This window comes from Microtus oregoni, unplaced genomic scaffold (genome assembly GCF_018167655.1).
Source record: "Microtus oregoni isolate MIOR12 unplaced genomic scaffold, Mior012 000122F_ref0000035, whole genome shotgun sequence".
Classification (NCBI taxonomy): domain Eukaryota; kingdom Metazoa; phylum Chordata; class Mammalia; order Rodentia; family Cricetidae; genus Microtus; species Microtus oregoni.
Window position 1 is genome coordinate 906,472 of NW_024544754.1, and position 20,768 is coordinate 927,239.

Consider the following 20,768-nt stretch of genomic DNA (forward strand, 5'->3'; position numbering starts at 1 on the left):
CTGTGCATAAGGTTTTGTAAGGACATCTGTTTTGATTTATCTCGGGTATACAGTGAGGAAATAGAATTCCCAGGTCTTGCAGAAGCCTGTATTTAACTTTTGGAATCATTACATATTTTTAAAATCCCATTGTGTTTCATTTGACCTTAACATGCGTGTGATTTCTAATATTTAAAATTTTCCTCTTCTATTAGGAAAATGCTCTAAAATATTATACCCCTTGATTTCTATTTTAGGTCTTTTTTGTTGTTGCTGTTGCTTGTTTTATAACCTAACATGTATAATGCATCACGTGGGGAAAAACCTGCATAGATAATGTCCTTATTCTTTTTTTATGAGTACACATTACTACATGTGGGATATACCCTTATTCACCCAACAAGCCCTTTTTGTTGGGCATGTACTATCCAATTTTTGTTGTTAAAATTATGCTGCACTGACCAACATTGCCTTGCATTTGTGGAGATGTATATTTACAGTAGATGCCAAAAAGTGTGCCTGGTAGACTGAAGTGAAAATCAATATGCACATGTGTTAAGTGCTTCTGAATGCCCCTCCTCTAGAAGCATACTAAACTAACACTGCAATTACTCAGAAGGCCTGTTTCCCATAGTCTCATTGACAGAGAATGTAAATTGAAATTTGTCAATGAATGGTAGCTCAGCAGACGTTTGATCTGCATTTCATTACTACGGTGAGATTAAGTATTACATTTCCACACATTTAACGCTTTCTAGCTCTGTGATATATCTATATGTATCACTTTTGTTTTAAAGATCTTGAGGAGCAGGAATGTGGAGGTAAACCAGTTAGATGGGAAGATGGAGGCCGATGCCCCATCACTCACTATCCGCAGGAACGTTATGATGAGTTATAGGGATCTTATCACATATTAGATTTTCAGAAAGTCACAGCTAAAAGAATGCCTTGAAAAATAGCTGATTCGGTTCCTTCCAGCTATCAATGAACAAGCTCTACATTAATAACTGAGGGCCAAGGAGTGGAAGGACTTTCTTTAGGTCACACAACAAACTAGAGCTAAAGCTAGAAATGGAACTCAAAGTTACTTTCCCTACAGGAACATCAAATTAATGCACAAATAATTTCTTCGTTGATTTTTGCATTTTTGCTAAGATTACATCAAAGTACATTTTGGAGAGAACATGTCTCTTAATACTCTTTATCAGCCTGAGCTGCAGACATCAGCAATAAACCAAAATGTATCATTTTGCTATCCGCGCTTATTATCTATATCAGCATCTTTAATATCCACTTGCAGTAGAAGTGCAAAAACAATCTTAGAAGGTACAAGCTGGATGAGATTTCAGTCGATACCTCACATCACAGGAACACACGAGGTCCAGATACACAGAGTGTTCAATATATATCTCACAGGGGCAGCCAAGAGGGTCCTTAGTCTGAGATTTCACTATCACTAAAGGCCTGGAGATTAGGTGTTTAGACTCTTTCCATATGAGGTTCAATATAGCATGATGAATTTTGAGAGTGTATAGATAGGCATATTTGCTAAATATTTGCTTAGGATATATTGTAATTTTATGCTGTTTTACACATTGCTGCTTAAAATACCAGGAGGGGCCTAGAGAGGGGCACAGCAATCAAATGAGCTAGCAACAGAACTGAAATAAGCACTCAAAGTTTGATAACTTCTCAACTGCATGCCGTCAATCTTTGTTTTGATTCAAGAGCATCAATCTTCATTCACAAAACTGAATCTTTTTTATGATGCATCGTCACGGAGCATGTGTACCCCTTCTAAGTAAGTCTCCTGCCATCTCCACAGCAGACCAGGAGCTTGACCACATCCTAATATCTTTTATTTTATTCATTTCTCTTTTGCCCCAACTCCCCTCCTCCCTCTCTTCATCCCTCTTCCCTCTCTTGATCCCTCCTCCAATCCATAGCTTTCTTCCTTCCCCCCTTCTCATTCCTTACTTCCTTTCTTTTATTCTTTCTGTCCATTGGCAGGGTATCACTACATAATTGGCTAGTCTGGCCTCTAGCTGACAGTCTTTCTACACTATCCTCCCAAATGCTAGGATTATAGACACACACATAAAAAAAATTGCACTTCTTAAGAGCTCACTCTATGTAAAGGCTTTCCTATGTTCATCTGAATCCATGACACTCCTACTTCATATGTTCATAGAGATGAACATCGAGAGGCTCAGAGAGGCTCACTAAGACAGCTAAGTGGTAGAACTAGGCTCGTCTGACAGTAAAGTACATGTCTGGTCCTGATGCACAGCACACTCCCTTACTGCTGCTACCTTTCAACTACAACAGAGTAGAGGCCTGTGGACTCTAGGATACGTACACGGGTGAATGCAAAACTGAATTCCCTCAGAGAATATTCAGATGGCAGAAGAAAAAGGTGGGGGGATGGGGTTCAATGAGTTAGGAATCAGTTTTTCTTCAGTCCTCCCATGTGTTCCAGATGAAGAACAGAAACTCTTTTTGAAACCCCAGCAGTTACTTACTTTACCAAGTGTCCGATAAGAAGTTCCAGCATCTCCCGGTTCTTTTCTGGTAGCTTATATACTAGGGAGTGAATAGCCCCCAGACGGTAATCCAGGTTGTCAGATTCTGGCAGAGAGAACAAAGAGAGATGATTTGGCTTCTAGGTGACTGGATTAATTAAACTCTAACATGTGCGCACATATGTACGTGCATGTGTTCATATGTATGCACGCACGCGCACACACACACACACACCTGAGCACAGGGAAAGGGAGAAAGGAAGAGGGAAGGAGAGAGAAGAAAGTGGAGGAAGACAATAAAAAAGATGAAGAAAGGAAACAGGCAAATAGGCACAGACACACTGAATAAATGAGAAAAAATAAAAAACAAAGTCAGCAATGGCAAGGGGAGATTAGAAAGCAAAACAAACAAAATGTAGGCCTAGAAGGATGAAGAAATTAGAAAGTGGGGAATGGAAGCTTGTGGACTCAGGTTCAGAGGCAGGCAGAATCCCAGGCACAGCAGGCTGTCTCTAAAGCCCCAAGCAAAGCCTCCAGTTGGAAACCTTTTCCCCACCTACTATATGTGAAGCACTATGGGTGCTGCTATCCCAAGTCAATCACTGAAAGAGCCCGGAAGTACATACCACGTACCTCCCCTTAGTCAATTACTTGAAACCATGCAAGTAACATTGGCTATCAAAATTATTTACCTCAAAAAGTTAGCAACCAAAACTACTCTCATCTGGCAGTGGGCAACATCAGTTTATTTTAGCAATTGTCCCCCAAAGCAGTCTTCAGGTTTTTTATAATAAGCTTACTAGGAAACCAGAGCAACCAATTGAACGAGCAGTACACATACTTACTGGCAGCAGAGACGAGCTCTTTGTGAAGCTTATAAGTCATGACAGGTTCGGAAAGATTCCTGAAATGAATGAAAGGGATCACTCTTTTGGAGGAAGGAGTAACCAGACCTTGGACTCTCAGTTCTACAAGTACTAAGGACCCATACCTTAGCCTGATTACACCCATCTCACAGAAGTTTACCACTGGGATCTATGTCTGAATGAAATGTATGCCCTAGCAATGGTGAAGCATGCATGGGCAGCCTGTATGTGGCGGTTCTGTTGAACTTGTCCATTGGGTTTCATGGTCTAAATTGACAAGGACAGCTAATCTGGTCTCTTCCTCATATTTAAAAGAAGATCTGCTAAAATATAGACTGCAGCTTCCAGCAAGGTCTCCAATTAGCTCCCCAAAGTGAAAGGAAATAAAAACCAATCCTGCCAATTCTAAAATAGACCTACTCGAAATATGACGTGCTTATAAATTGGTGGATCTGAAGAATTATTTCCAAAGCGCTTTAGTATCTGTTCTATTTGACCCTTCCGCTGGTCCTATGAAGTAGAGCAGGATTGAAACAAAAAGATGAGTTCTGTCTGGGATGGCACTAAAACTTGGGCAATCACTAACCATAGAGGCAAGAACATAGACAAGATCATTTGATGAGCTGTTGTACACATTTGCAGCCAGGTTTCTATACAAAGCAATGGACATAACATGTCTACTTCTTAGTCCCGGAACTGATGTGGGAGTGATTTCTTATTAATAAAGAAACTGCCTAGACCCATTTGATAGGCCAACCCTTAGGTAGGCGGAGTAAACAGAACGGAATGCTGGGAGAAAGAAGCTGAGTCAGGGAGTCGCCATGGTTCTCCCACTCCAAACAGACGCAGGTTAAGATCTTTCCTGGTAAGCCAGCTCGTGGGCTACACAGATTAATAGAAATGGGTTAGATCAATATGTAAGAGCTAGCCAATAAGAAACTGAAACTAATGGGTCAGGCAGTGTTTAAAAGAATACAGTTTCCGTGTAATTATTTCGGGTAAAGCTAGCCGGGTGGCGGGACACAGCCCGCAGCTCCGTACTACAACAGAGTGGGCTAAATCCACTTAAAAACCTGAAAAGGCTTAAAAATAAGGAAAAGATAGCTTTTTGCTGTTTGTGGGTGGCGTGCCACAGAGAGAAATTGTCCTGACTCAACAGCAGGAAAAAACTGGCTGTTTTAAAATGCTGGCTTTCTGGGCTGTGCCGCCATTACGATCTCTGTCTGGCTCCTGTGGGAGACAGAGCTTTTAAATGGAACATTTGGAGTAAAGCTCTACGGCTTGCTTGATGGCAATGTGGACTGCTGTGTGCCTGGAACTGTGTGTGGCTCAGGGGCACCAAATGGCTCTGAGGCAAGAGCGGCTTGGCTCAGCTCTGCCATGCTGAACTGTGCTGGTCTCAGGCAGAAACTACCGTAATTACCATTAAAACAGCACATTTAAGGTTTCAACTGGGCAGGACACAGGCGGTACCGTATTACCTGTACATGGTGCAACTTAAGTTTTTAAGAACTGCTTAACATTTTAAAAAATGCTCCTGGATAGTAAAAATATTACAGATTCACAATAAAACAGATTCAGACATAACAGACCTCAGTGGATCACAGTGTTGGATGAATGTACATAGGCTTGAGAGAGAGAAGAATAAAAATATAGAGAATAAAGTAAATGTCTTTAAAAAAGGGTAAAGTCTTTAAAGAGACAGAGTACAGATAGTTAAGAGATTAAAAGAAGTAAAGAAAAATAAGCCATGTAAAAATGGAAAATTCACAGAGAGTCTGGATTATGTATATTGTGTTTTCTTTAAAATTTTTGACTGTGAAGGAGCTAAGTACAGAGAGACATTTCATTACATGGGCTGCCAAGCTAAACCAGGATGGATATAAGGGTATTACGATTTCAAAATTTGGGTCTAAGGATATGATGCTTTGGAAAGGGTCTTCTTTTGTTTTCACAGAGGACCAGACCCTGTGGATTTCTTCTATTACAATTTGGTATGATAGACCACGCCCTCCTGAAAGGTTGTTGTGAACATCTTCAGAAAATTGCTTCGCTCAACTGCAGACTGAGATGAAACTAGCACACAGGTTATACCATGAAAGACCTAATTAACGACGCCCCCATTCAGCAGGAAGCAGTTTGGAGAGAAAAAACTGCGCCCATGTTCCCAAAATATTGTTTATAAATGTTCTTTTACATTTAAAGGGGGATATGATATAGGTATGAATAATTTGCATTGGTATGGATTTTAAGGTCAATTTTGTTATATGTATATGTATTTTTGATCTTGAATAAGGTGTGATTGTGTAGTTCATTTTTAAAATGTAATGTATAATTAGGAAATATAGGTTGTTGATGGATAATCATAATAGTCAAGTTTGTAGTCATGTTACTTAGATTTTCTAGATATATAGAGATATATTTCAGATAGGCATTCTTCATATCTCTCAAAGGCTACAGAATATGGCATTTAAAATATTTTAATAACTTAGGACTTTTCATGACAATGAGACACGTCTGCTCCTGGCAGCACCAATCTACTTCGAGAGGAAGATGGGCATCGAAGAGGATCCTTATGGAGTTGGATAGCCATTTGGGCAAGAAACTGCTCTTGCCTGGACTGTTGCATAAAATGGACACAGAGAACCCGCAGAGAGAGGACTACTGAACTTGCCTAAAGGTGAGACGGTCTTTTGGGGTTCATGACTCATGAAAGAGTCTGTGAGACATTCTACAGGACACAGCAGATAGTGACTGAACTGTCTTTGAAATTTCCTACTTCATGGAAATGTCTGCTGGATATTATGGGCCTGAAGGCTGAAGATGGATGCCCCAACCGTACAAAGGAACTTTGGGCGACTGTCCAGGCAGTGAGATGTCTCTGTCATTTCTAGAGTTTTCTTATTTCTTGTTTACTTAGGTAGTATTATATCCTTCTGGAGTCTTTGATGGAGTTGAAGAATGAATAGATAGTTATTGTTTTCCTTAGTTATGATAAAAGATAAAATAGATATAAATATTGTAACTAATTCTTGCTTGATAACTGTTTTGCTATATGTAATTTTACTATGTTAAAGTTAAAGCCTTTCTTTTTTGTTTAAACAGAAAAAGGGGAAATGATGTGGGAGTGATTTCTTATTAATAAAGAAACTGCCTAGACCCATTTGATAGGCCAACCCTTAGGTAGGCGGAGTAAACAGAACGGAATGCTGGGAGAAAGAAGCTGAGTCAGGGAGTCGCCATGGTTCTCCCACTCCAAACAGACGCAGGTTAAGATCTTTCCTGGTAAGCCAGCTCGTGGGCTACACAGATTAATAGAAATGGGTTAGATCAATATGTAAGAGCTAGCCAATAAGAAACTGAAACTAATGGGTCAGGCAGTGTTTAAAAGAATACAGTTTCCGTGTAATTATTTCGGGTAAAGCTAGCCGGGTGGCGGGACACAGCCCGCTGCTCCATAATACAACACGGAACCCCCTGGTTCGCTCGCTAATCCATTATGACCTGACTCAGCCCAAATGCTCCAATGAAGCTGTTCTGACCAGTACCACCAGTGACTGCCTCAATGCTGCACAAAAAGGCAACTGTCATTTTTTACCTTTGCATCATTTCGGGGTTGTTAACAAGCCTCCTTGAGACTTACCTCTTGGGTTCTGTTGAATCACTTGATTTTGGTATTTCTTCTCACCACTTTGACCTTTTATAATTTATCTTCTCTGGGAATTTATCATGGCCCCTTTTCTGTTTTTACAACACTAGAGGGTTGGAAAACTCAAATATCTGCAGAGGCTAGGAGATTTTCATACTGCACTTGTCTGATATTTAATCTGCACTTACATGACATTGCCTTGATTTTCTCAATGGCAGACATGTTTACTTACACAAAGAAGCATGTGGGCTCAAGGGAGTCAGATATTTCCATCTTCAACAGAGATGGGAAATGAATATTTTTATTGGAAATACACTCATTTTCATATTTTGGCCATTGATTTGATTCTACTTGAGTGGCAGCTACTATTGGACAAAAGGGAGTGATATAAAACATTGCACCGCTGTTTCCCAAAAGTCTGTATCTTTCCTGGAGCAGAGGGGCATCTGTTCTTGTGGTTTTAAGCACAAGCACAGCATCGTGATTTCCACTTCTGCCACTGAAAGGCACAAGAAGGGCCTGACATCTAATTTCTTACTAAACATGATTTTCCCGTGGCAAATCCAAACGGCCCCGTGGTCGTGCACATTCACTTCATTATCAGTTGATCCCTATTCTGTCTGATTGCCCACACCAGATTCCTTTCTCCCTCACGATCCCAACCAGCAAAAGGATTCCATCCACAAACTCCTTCTGAGCTCTTTTCTTGCCCCTTATGCCACTGCTATGAAACTTTACATCAACTAAAAGCAAAACTTTGCATCTTGACTGCAAATGCAATGTGACCTCGTGTGCACCACTGCCATCACTTCCCTTCCAGGAGGGACTGGACACTTTATTAAGCTACAAGTCAAAACAAATCCTCTTTCTTAAAAACGAAATTGAAATAAATCAATAGTGATGACAGCCTAGCACAATATGACAGCTTCACTAATGATCACCTCTTGCTACATGTGTCGGCCACTAATAGTTTTAGACTTGGCCTTCCCTTCTGCAGATTAGGTTTAAGCTAGAAAGGCTTTCAATTGAAGAAAGCCCTTGAAACACATCTGTGAAGATATTGCTTTAAAGAGGATAGGGACAGTACATCACTTACTCATCTAAGTTGGAAATTATTCATATAAGACTGCTCTCTTGTTATTAAACTATCCCCACATCCCAAAGTCGGTCATGGCTCCTGAAAACAGGTATTAGGGGGGGGAAAGACACCCCAGGAAAAGTAGCTTTTTAAGTCAGAGATTTAAGTTCAAAAGATATCACCTATGACCATATACATACTTTGTTGGGGAAGCAAGTACCTGAGTTTCCCCATCTGTAAAAAGGAGTATTGCCCTTCCTGTGGTACACAGGAGTAGGGATGAACAAATAATCAATGAAGGTGTTAATATTAGCAGCTAGCACAGTGGCTATCACAGGATAAGCCCTCCAATAGCATTTCCTTTCTTTATAAGACAGAAAAGGCATGTCCCAGAGGAATCTAAAATGACTGAAAGACACTTAAGGAAACGCTCAACATCCTTACTCATCAGAGAAATGCAAATCAAAACAACTCTGAGATTCCATCTTACACCTGTAAGAATGGCCAAGATCAAAAACACTGATGACAACTTATGCTGGAGAGGTTGTGGGGTAAAGGGAACACTCCTGCATTGCTAGTGGGAGTGCAAGCTGGTACAGCCCCTTTGGATGTCAGTGTGGCAATTACTCAGAAAATTAGGAAACAACCTTCCTCAAGACCACTTTTGGGTATATATCCAAAGGATGCACAAGGACATGTGCTCAACTATGCTCATAGCAGCATTATTTGTCATAGCCAGAACCTGGAAACAACTTAAATGTCCCTTGACTGAAGAATGGATAAGGAAAATGTGGTACATTTACACATGGAGAACTACATGGCAGAGAAAAATAACGACATCTTGAAATTTGCAGGAAAATGGATGGAGCTAGAAAACATCATATTTAGTAAGGTTACCCAGACCCAGAAAGACAAATATCAAATTACTCACTCATAGGTGGTTTCCAAACATAAAGCAAAGAAAACCAGCCCACAAATCACAATCCCAGAGAACCTTGACAACAATGAGGACTCCAAGAGAGACATATGTGGATCTAATCTACATGGGAAGTAGACAAAGACAAGATCTCCTGGGTAAATTGGGAGCATGGGGACCATGGGAGAGGGTTGAAGGGGAGGGGAGAAACAGGGAGGGGAGCAGAGAAAAAAATGTAAGCTCAATAAAATCAAGAAAAAAGAATATAAAAAAGAATAGACATGTTTCTGAACATAGCATTCATAGTTATATGAAATTAGAACTACATCAAGATGATGCTATGGGCTGACAAGGGAGGGGAACTTGATTGGGGGAGGGGGAGGGAAATGGGAGGAGGTGGCGGGGAAGAGACAGAAATCTTTAATAAATAAATAAACGGAAAAAAAAGATGATGCTACAGTGGAAGATCATTCAACAGCAATATCATGACCCAGCTGTTTAGAATAATGATACGGTACAGAGTTTAAACATCTATCTTAATGCTAAAAGTCCACAAAAAATGGAAAAGATAACACTTGAACTTGAAACTATAGTGTATGTTATAGATCATAAAGAATGGTAGAGGGTAACTGAAGGTAGTGCTTTGTGTGGTGGCAATGCACACCTTTAACCCTAGCAGCACAGAGGCAGAGGCAAGTGGATTTCTGTGAATGGAGGCCAGCCTGATCTACACAGAGAGTTCCAGTCCAGCCTGCAAAGTCAGAGCCTGTCTCAAAAAAATCAATGGATATGTACATAATATGTATGCGTGTGTATATAGTCTTTGAATTATGTAAATATACATGTCTATATATACATATTCAAACATATTTTAAATAACATATACTTACTTATGCCTATAAATAAGACATTAATTTTATCAGCACTATATATCCCCAAATTTTGCTTATCTTTTTTCTTATTGCTGTTGCTCATTTATCCCCAACTTTGTATTTTCTTTTATATTTCCATTTATATGGGTAAAGAGATGGAAATATGGTATAGCCATATTCTATTTCTCTTTCTCTCTCGGGGTGAGGACTCTACTGCTGAGCTATATCCACAAGAGGATGGTTTTAAATAATACTGTTTTGTAAAGGATTTTTCCAGTAACAAATGCTTTCTAAATCAAATCCTCATATTAAAGATAAATTTTCAAGAGCTTGAGGTTGTGGCCAATGTCTATAATTTTAGCTTTCAGGAGACTGAGGCAGGATGTTTGTATCTAGTTCCAGTACAGCCTGAGCTACATAGTTAGTACATGTCTCAAAGACAAACAAAAAACATCTTATTAAACAGAAATCCTCTTAGACAAATTTCATCAATTATAAAAAGTCAAGATCCAATTGAATAAAACATACCTGAGGTAGAATTTTAAGGAGCTTGTGATTGTCTTAATGTCCCAGTCACTATTATGAAAATCGACATCTCCTGGGCATTTTGGATCTAAGGAAAACAAAATGAAACAAAAAATAATCTTCCAACAGATTTTACAAGTTACCTTTTTCTATAAGAAGAGGTAAATTAATTAGTTACTCAAATACATTTTCAAGAGACCAAAACTTAACACAAAGAAATCTTTTCATTTAAAAAAAATCATCTTGTATTCTGTCTCAGTATGTAAGAAATTTGGAACTCATCACTTCTAGACACCCTATGAGAAAAAAAAAATGCTGAACAACTCTAGATTACCAAAGTCTGGAGATGGCGAGGAAACCTGCTGCTGCCAAACTGAGAAGCACTCCCTGGCAGAAGCTCAAGAGCAGAAATGCCATGAAAACCATTCCCAGCCCAGGAACAGCTAATCTGTAAATAAAATAATGCTAAGACCCATTAAGTATGAGTTTCAGAGTTATAAACTGAGTGGCCCAATCCCATCAGAGAATACCTCCGGTTTGCGTTCCCTAGTAGCTTTACCTTGAGAATGTTATCAGTTTTCCAGAGAAGAAAACGAAGAAAAATCCCCTCATGAATTCATGCTTCTAGTAAAGGTAGTAGAAAAGCAAGCACACGGCAGGAGCTTTGAGGCATAACAAGAACTATTTTACCATACTCCAACTACTACAGTTTATTACCACAGTCAAAATGAAGCGGATATTGAAGAAAGCATTCAACTCCATACCCATATGTCTCTCCTTAAAAGTAACACCAAAAATAAACTAAGAGGTGCTGAGAAAGGTCACAGCCCAGGGGGGCAGTAGACAAAGAATCACAGAAGTTATGGAACACTTCCCCCTACCATGACACCTTACCACCACGTCCTTCTGCACAGGACCCATTCTGATTAAAAGAACAGCACAGCCGGGCGGTGGTGGCGCACGCCTTTAATCCCAGCACTCGGGAGGCAGAGGCAGGCGGATCTCTGTGAGTTCGAGGCCAGCCTGGTCTACAAGAGCTAGTTCCAGGACAGGAACCAAAAAGCTACAGAGAAACCCTGTCTCGAAAAATAAAAAAAAAAAAAAAAGAACAGCACAATTCACTATGTCTCTATGGCAAACAAAAGCTAGAGGAAAGACAAAAACGCAATTTAACCTGAGTCAAACATAAAGCTCCATACTAAAGGTACATGCACCTCCACTATTTTTTAATCTATTATTGTCATGTCCAGCTTACAAAAAGTCAGAAAACACAGTTCAAAGATGCAGAAGCAAGATAAAAACCACACTTTGACATGTTTTGGAAATATGAACTCAGTAACTGGAAACACCTCTGATTAATGCTAAGGACTATACTACACAAAAGTGGATAACATAAACGAAGAGATGGATAAATCAGTAGATTCAAAATCTAAAGAAGCATAAAACTAAATGCTAAAAAAAATCCAGAAAAACTGTAATAGGAACAATGCCTTTAAAAACTGAACACGGTTCAGCAAAACATCAGTGAGTCTGAAGAAATGCCAATAGGAACTTCTAAAATGGAAATACAAACCAAAAAAAATATCTAAAGCTATGAAAGGTATAATATACATGTGATAAGAATCACCATGATGATGCAACAGATAAAAGAGAGATTTTTGGATGTAGCTCAGTAGCACTGTGCTTCTATTGCATCTGTAATGCCTTGAGTTCAATTCCCAGTGGTGGTGGAAGAAAGAAGGGAACAGGAAAGAAAAAAAAGAAATAAAAAACAGAAAAAAATTAACAACTAAGAATTTCCCAAGACTAACAAAAACAATAAATGCCAAAGCACAAATGCAGGAAGGAATCATCAGAAAACATATCTGTATCTCTCTCTTTCTCTCTTTCTCTCTCTCTCTCTCTCTCTCTCTCTCTGTCTCTCTGTCTCTCTGTCTCTGTCTCTGTGTGTGTGTGTGTGAGTGTGTGTGTGTGTGTGTGTGTGTGTGTGTGTGTGTGTGTGTGTACAGAGAGAGAGGCTGTTGAGAATGACTGGGAGGTCCCAGCCCCAATTAATAGAACTAATTGGTGCAGTCCTTACACCAAAGTGCTATGTTGTTAAATGACAACATTCAGTGAAGTATGATTTAGACTTCCAGAAATTTCAACTGATATTATAAACGAAAAACATCTATAAATGTACAACTTACAAAAATTAAACTTCCAACAAACAAAACTCAACATAGCAAAGCCCTACAAAAGAATACAGGTTGGCTACTAGCTGTCTCTCTAGAGACTCAGTTTATAGATTCAAGAAGAGAACACCCAGAAAACAAGTAGGGCATAACAAATCTTTACCTAGATGTCAATTTCACCTTACTCCAGTCATAATGGCAAAGATCACAACTGACAATAAAAGCTGGACAGGATATGGGGGAAAGGGGAACCCTCATTCGTTGTTGGTGGGATTGTAAACTGGTCCATCCACCTCTGAAAAATCAGTGTAAAGAACCCTCAAAAAGCTAAAAATAAACCTCCTATATGATCCAGCTAAACCACTCCTCAGCACATTCCCAAAGGACTCAACACTCTACTCCACAGACACTTACTCGGTCATGTTCATTGCTGCTCTATTCACAACAAGGAGGAAATGAAACAACCTAAATGTCCTTCAACTAAAAAATGGATGATAAAAACATAGCACATATATTACTATGAATACTATGCACATGTAAAGAAAAATGCTACTTGCAAGTAAATGGATGGAACTATAAAGTATCTTACTGAGTGATGTAACCTAAGTCCAGAAAGACAAATGGTCATATCTAAGGTTCCTAACTCCAAATCTTCAGATGTGAGTAAATACATAATCCGGAGAAACTACAGAAATCAGAAAAGTTTAAAAAATACTGTTACAGGGTAAGGAGCAATAATAGAAGAGTGAATATCACCATACAAGTGATCTGAGGGAGGAACAGGTCCAAAAGGAAGGATACAAATACAAAAGAAGGAGGGAGGAAAGTAACATAATAGCTTCCTATTTATTTCCCTTAGGTATCAGAAAAAGTCATAAGGAATCAGACTATTAACTATATACCTAAAATATCTCTAGCAAATATAAAACTCTGTATACAAATAAATATAGTTTAAATGGCAATGCTCCCCAAAGAGCCACAGACTATCCAAAACAAAACAAAACAAAACAAAACAAGAAACCTAACACCAGGCATAAGAAGACCTCTTTTGAGATTTCCGTGAGATTTCCAAAACAGTAGATGCTATCGCTGCTGTGATTGGTGAACTGCCTCCAGAGGTGAAAGGTAAAGGTACCATGTACTTCATACACAAGACTCAGAAGACCAGGAATGGATTTGTCCTAAAAGCCTCTTTCCTGTATATGCTTTTATGGTCCAAGAAGGAACCATGCATGCTTCCAAAGGAAGGAAACAACTAATAGTATTACCCAGGTATTGTGTCTATGAACTACAACACAGTCCAGCATGTCAGGATAATTAACTTTGCAATAGTGGCAAGTATACCGTGGTGGTAAGCAACAGCTCTCTAAAATTCAAGACCTATTCAACAAGAGGGACATCATACCTGATAGCAGAAACCCGGTCAACTACCCAAGATTGGTAAAGTCACGGACCTTGGAGGAGAACCTACAATTACCACTTTACTAAACTATCCTAGTCCCTGCCTTTCTAAATATTTGTCCTTATATCCACAGAAAAGTATTGGTTCTCACCCGTCATCAAGAAAAATTCTCTTTGCAACAGATGGAGACCATTTCAGAAAGCACAATCAATCAAAATGCAGAACTGGGCAGCTCACCCCTAAACGACACATCTACAACACAAGTCCTCCACCTAAGACTCAAGGATCTCATTGGGAGGGGATGTGAATCAATTCTAAGAGCTAAAGGAACAGGACGTCTGCTATGAAAATCCATCTCCTTGAAATGTCAGGGCAGCTGCACCCATCAACTCTCAACAACACAGCTACCTAAGTAAGACTTGAACAAGGATGGCACAAAAGCCATGCTAATGGAAGACGGGACGCTCAGAAGGCCTCAACCCTAGCCAAAGAACTAAGGAAGGCTGGAAGTAGGATGAGAACACTAGCTGCTTTCCAATACCAAACGATCAGCCCCGAAAACACACATACATGCACCATTATAAAGACTGAGAAGGTTTATCTTACATATTTGGTTGTGTGTGTGTGTGTATATGTGTGTGTGTGTCTGGGTAGATATGCATGTGTGTAACAATAAGTAAGAGGTTCTTAATTTGAAAGAGAGCAAAGAGATAAATGGGAAGGATTATAGCAGCAAAGAGAAGGGGGAATGTTGTAATTATAATCTATCTCCCTTTGTGTGTGTGTGTGTGTGTGTGTGTGTGTGTATTCAAAATAATAGTGGTTAAATTGAACAATTTTCAAAACTCGGAATGAGTCTGTCACTGCCCTTAGTATCTATTCTCTTGCAATGATCTTTTTGTTATATCAAATTTAAATTGCTTAGTTTCTCCGAATTTGTAAGTGGATAACTCTGTGTTCTCTTATCTTTTGAAAACTCAACATGGAACAAACTTTCTTTTTACGAAGTTCACTTACAGATAAGTTTCTTTGCTCTGGATTAAAATTTGAAAGATCTCTTTTACTAAGGAAATCTGTGCTCTTCAGAAAAATTCTGGAACTTTCAAGTCTACCTCAGTAAATAAGAAGATAATTGTTTTATTTGATTTTTCTTTGATTTTGAGACAAGATTTCTCTATATGGTCCTGGCTGTCCCAGAACTCCCTATGCAGACCAGACTGGCCTCAAACTCAGAGACCTGCCTGCCTCTGCCTCCCACGTGCCGGGAGTAAAGGTGTGCCACTATGCTTGGCTAGCAATAGATATTTTAATATTCTTTGATGTGATACCTTAGTTCTCACATATGACCTAACTGCAAGGATGGCAAACTAACCAACTCTGGCTATCAATAGGAACTTTAAAAATCATATGCTAATATTTATAGTAGCGTCTGTGGTGGAATATGAAGTAGATTGGAATGAAGCTCTAGAGCAAAGATATCAGAGCAAGGATTTCAGCCATACTCGGTGATAAAGGAAGAGAACTGAAGATGCTTAGGCTGCAGAGGATCATAAAAACATACCAAGTAACAACAGAATAAAAGTGGATTTCTTCAGCTATGAAAAATGGTAACAAAGGCCCATCCACAGGTGAGACCACATGGCTAGGAGAGGATGTAATCACTAGCAGAAAGGGTAAGAGATGAGCCAGTGCAAGTCACACTGAGACTATCTGAAAGGAAAATGATGGCAAGAGAATTACATTTTATCAATAGCTATTAGAAGGTAATAATAATTTCCAGATATATAATTTTGACAACATAAGAACACAGCCCTGGACAGAGTTACAACATGACAGAATTGCGTAGTATTACTTTATTTTATGAAAATTTCAGTGTAGTTAGAAAAATTTTTTTTCTGGAGACAAGCAACATGTTAATGTAGCTTCATTCTACGGGGGTAACCACTTAGGCAAACAAAGCAGGCCAGAGACCATTGTTCTAAGGAAGGTTTCCTTGCAAAATGGGCCCTGGGAACTCGGAATTTGCAAGGGTCCCTGACATTGTTAGAATCTATAAAGTGGCTCCTTCACTGTTTCTGGGTTTCTTGTACAGTAAAGTTTATGCTGAGGACCTGCTTTTATTTTGAGGCTGTATAGTTTGTGCATGTGCTGGGCAGAAGTAGCTTTCACAGCCTGCCCTGATAAAAGACTTAGCAAATCAGTTTCTGGCTATCAAACCATGTAAAGCATGTGAAAACAATATGTGTCTATCACAACCAATACTAGAGGAACTGTCTGGGTCTTGGGTACCTCTCCTAGAAGAAGGTTCCTGGAAGCTTGTGCCTTTTCTTCTTCTGGATTCTACCACATACATGTTTCCCCTTTTCTAATTTTCCTTTGTCTTTTGACCATAATAAATTACAGCCACGAGAATAACTGTGTGCTATGTCTTGCTAGTTTCTCTACTTACCAAACCTGAAGGAGATCGGGAGAACTTCAAGGTATATGAGAGACATATTTTCAGGAAGTTGGTGAAGAAGAGATACAATTTCTTTTTAATCTTTCAGAAATTCAACTAACTAAGCATGTTCTAGTATAGGCAATGAGGACTGCATGTAATGTGCTAAAATCAACACTGAAATGACAAAGCACAGATATAGGAATTAAATATGAAAGATGTTTGCACAGATAAACAGAGAGTTATTATTAAATGATAGTTCCATTATTTAATGGAACTACAAGTTGGCATTTAAGCATTCAGAATTTGAAAAAAAATAAGACAGAATCATTGGGAAGTCAAAAAAAATCAAATTATAATTAAAGAAGAAAACTAGGGTGAAAGTCCAAGTTCATTAATCACAAACTCAGAATTCTGAACGTTTCCCTCTCTCACTGTGGTACCCAAACTGCATCAAGACTAGCTCCATATTCCCTAGAGACCACAGTTAAAATTGTGTCCACTGAGAAGAAGAACATCATTAATGATACATTTACTCACCACATATGTAGTAGTTATTCTGTTCCAAGCACTATTTCAAGAAGCTAAAAATATATAGTAAGTCAAATAAAATCTCTGCCCTGTGGAGGTTCAATACATGAATCATTTCATAATTCATAACTAAGTGGGTTCAAGGTTAACCGAAAAGAATGACAGCCTTGATCTTGGCACAAGACAGACAATGATTATGGAACATCATATTATTTATTAGAAAGGCACAATGCTTTCCAAGGTTCCTAACAGTATTGAGATAGCCAGCGGCAAATCTGAGAACAGCCTTCTATGATGAATAGAAGTGGTCAATTGGATTATGAAATAATTAGATCTAATCAGAACAAGCTGAGTCTATATATGAGTCCAGGAAGCCATGAGGGGGCACAGAGGCAGAGCGGCAGCGGCGCCAGACGCACAGAGGCGGAGTGGCGGCGGCTGCGCCAGACGCACAGAGGCGGAGCGGAGGCACAGAGGCGGAGCTGCAGCGGCGCCAGACGCAGCGGAGCAGCGGCCACGGCGGTGCCAGATGCAGCGCAGCGGCGGCCAGACCCAAGCAGCAGGGACAGGCATGCAATAAGGAGAGCAGATCACCCTACTACAATTGAATCAAAGAGGTAGGCCTTTGGTTGGCCAGGTCACTGGCACAAGGGGAGCCTGGTCCTGTCCTGAAGATCCTTCGGAGGGGTGAGAGGGTTCTTGGCCTGCAGCAGGAACCACGAAAGAGAGTGAGGGCATTTTGTAAGCAGAGCCCTTGGCCGCAGGGAAACCTGATCCGGTTTCTAAAGGATCCATTGGATAGGATCAATAGGAGGAGATGGGCAGGCGCCAAGGCAAGAACTCACCCAATAATCCGAAAAACAACATGAAAACATCAGAACCCAATGATCTTACAACAGAAGTATTTGAACAACCTAACACAGAAGAAGTGGAAAAAATCGACTTTATGAAGATAATAGAGTCCCTTAAACAACATGTAAAAAAATGCCCTTATAAAAATGGATGAGAAGTATAACAAAAAGTTTGAAGAAATGAGTAAATACGTACATGATGCCCTGGGAAACCAAGAAAAAACCATCAAACAGGTAATGGAAACAGTTCAAGAATTGAAAACTGAAATGAAGGCAAAGAAGAAAATACAAACTGAAGACCAGCTGGATATGGAAAATCTAGGCCAACGAGCAGAGTCTACAGATATAAGCATAATCAATAGAATACAAGAGCTAGAAGAAAGACTCTCAGATGCTGAGGACACCATAGAGAAAATAAACGAACAGATCAAAGAAAACAGCAAAGCCAACAAATTCTCAACACAAAACATTCAGGAACTATGGGACACAATAAAAAAACCAAACCTAAGAATAATAGGAATAGAAGAAGGAGAAGAGTCACAGCTCAAAGGCCCAGAAAATATTTTCAACAAAATTATGGAAGAAAACTTTCCCAACTTAAAGAAAGATATTCATTTAAATATTCAAGAAGCATGCAGAACACCAAACAGACTGGATCAAAGAAAAACATCTCCTCGCCATATAATAATCAAAACACAAAATATACAGGTTAAAGAAAGAATATTAAGAGCTGCAAAAGAAAAAGGGCAAGTAACTTATAAAGGTAAACCGATCAGACTTACACCTGACTTCTCGATGGAAACTATGAAAGCCAGAAGGTCCTGGATAGAGGTTCTGCAGAAGCTAAGAGACCATGGATGCAAAGCCAAACTACTATACCCAGCCAAGCTATCGTTCACTATCAACGGAGAAAACAAGACATTCCAGGATAAGAACAAATTTAAACAATACGTAGCCACAAATCCAGCCCTACAGAAAGTAATAGAAGGAAAATTGCAACCCAAGGAATCCAACACTGCCAACACTGCCTACAATAACCCAGGCATCTAATGACCCTTCACGAGCACATCTCAAAGAAAGGAGACACACAATCTCTACTACCAAAAGCAATAAGAATAACCGGAGTAAACAACCACTGGTCATTAATATCACTTAATATTAATGGGCTCAATTCACCTATAAAAAGGCACAGGCTAAAAGATTGGATACGAAAACAGGATTCAACATTCTGCTGTTTGCAAGAAACACATCTCAACCACAAAGACAGGCACCTACTCAGAGTAAAGGGTTGGGAAAAGGTGTTTCAAGCAAATGGTCCTAAGAAAAAAGCAGGTGTGGCCATACTAATTTCTAACAAAACTGACTTCAAACTAAAATCAATCAGAAGAGACCGAGACGGTCACTTTATACTCATAACAGGAACAATTCATCAGGAGGACGTCTCAATCCTGAATATATACGCCCCCAATATAAAAGCACCTACTTATGTAAAAGAAATATTACTAGAACTCAAGGAAGACATCAAACCACACACACTAGTAGTAGGAGACTTCAACACACCTCTCTCTCCAAATGACAGGTCAATCAGACAGAAACCTAATAGAGAATTAAGAGAATTATTGGAGGTAATGAAGCAAATGGACTTAACAGACATCTATAGAACATTCCACCCAAATAGGAAAGAATATACCTTCTTCTCTGCAGCTCATGGAACCTTCTCAAAAATTGACCACATACTCGGAAACAAAGGAAACCTCCACAGATACAAAAAAATATCAGTGTCCACCTGTGTCTTATCAGATCATCACGGATTAAAGTTAGAAGGCAACAACCACGCTGCCCCCAAAAAACCGACAAACTCATGGAAACTGAACAGTCAACTACTGAACCACACCTGGGTCAAGGAAGAAATCAAGAAAGAAATTAAAGTCTTCCTTGAATTTAATGAAAATAAAGGGACAACATACTCAAACCTATGGGACACAATGAAAGCAGTGCTAAGAGGAAAGTTCATAGCACTAAGTGCCCACTTAAAGAAAACGGAGAATGCATACATTGGGGACTTAAAAACACACCTGAAAGCTCTAGAAAAAAAAGAAGCAGACGCGCCCAGGAGAAGTAGAAGACTGGAAATAATAAAACTGAGGGCTGAAATCAACAAAACAGAAGCACAGAAAACAGTCCAAAGAATCAATGAAACAAAAAGCTGGTTCTTGGAGAAAATCAACAAGATCGACAAACCCCTATCCAAGCTAATTAAACGACAGAGAGAGAACACGCAAATAAATAAGATCAGAAATGAAAAGGGGGACATAATCACAGACACAGAGGAAATGCAGAGAATCATTAGATCTTACTACAAAAGCCTGTATGCCACAAAACTGGAAAATACAAAAGAAATGGACATTTTTTTAAATAAGTATCATATACCAAAGCTAAACCAAGACCAGGTGAATGATCTAAATAGACCGGTTTCTCGCGAAGAATTAGAAATGGTTATCAAAAATCTCCCTTCGAAAAAAAGCCCAGGACCAGATGGTTTCAATGCAGAATTCTACCAGAACTTCCAAGAAGAATTAATACCTATACTCCTTAAGGTATTTCACAATATAGAATCAGAAGAGTCATTGCCAAATTCCTTTTTTTTTTTTTTTTTTTTTTTGGTTTTTCGAGACAGGGTTTCTCTGTGGTTTTGGAGCCTGTCCTGGAACTAGCTCTTGTAGACCAGGCTGGTCTCGAACTCACAGAGATCCGCCTGCCTCTGCCTCCCAAGTGCTGGGACTAAAGGCGTGCGCCACCACCGCCCGGCAGCCAAATTCCTTTTATGAAGCTACAGTTACCCTGATACCAAAACCACAAAAAGACCCAACCAAGAAAGAGAATTACAGACCGATCTCACTCATGAACATCGACGCAAAAATTTTCAATAAAATACTGGCAAACCGAATCCAAGAACACATAAGAAT

At 39.4% G+C, this 20,768-nt stretch overlaps 1 protein-coding gene across 2 annotated transcripts in view; it reads right to left on the bottom strand.

Moving 5' to 3' along the window:
- Positions 1–20,768, bottom strand: part of LOC121444401 (oligophrenin-1-like) — a 365,423-nt gene that overhangs the window by 70,685 nt on the left and 273,970 nt on the right. For both annotated transcript variants that reach the window (XM_041646215.1, XM_041646216.1), the window contains 3 exons: positions 10,411–10,495; positions 3,347–3,405; positions 2,502–2,607 (listed from right to left, as the gene is read on the bottom strand). In XM_041646215.1, the coding sequence (XP_041502149.1) occupies positions 2,502–2,607; positions 3,347–3,405; positions 10,411–10,495 (250 nt within the window). The remainder of the gene's footprint in view (positions 1–2,501; positions 2,608–3,346; positions 3,406–10,410; positions 10,496–20,768) is intronic.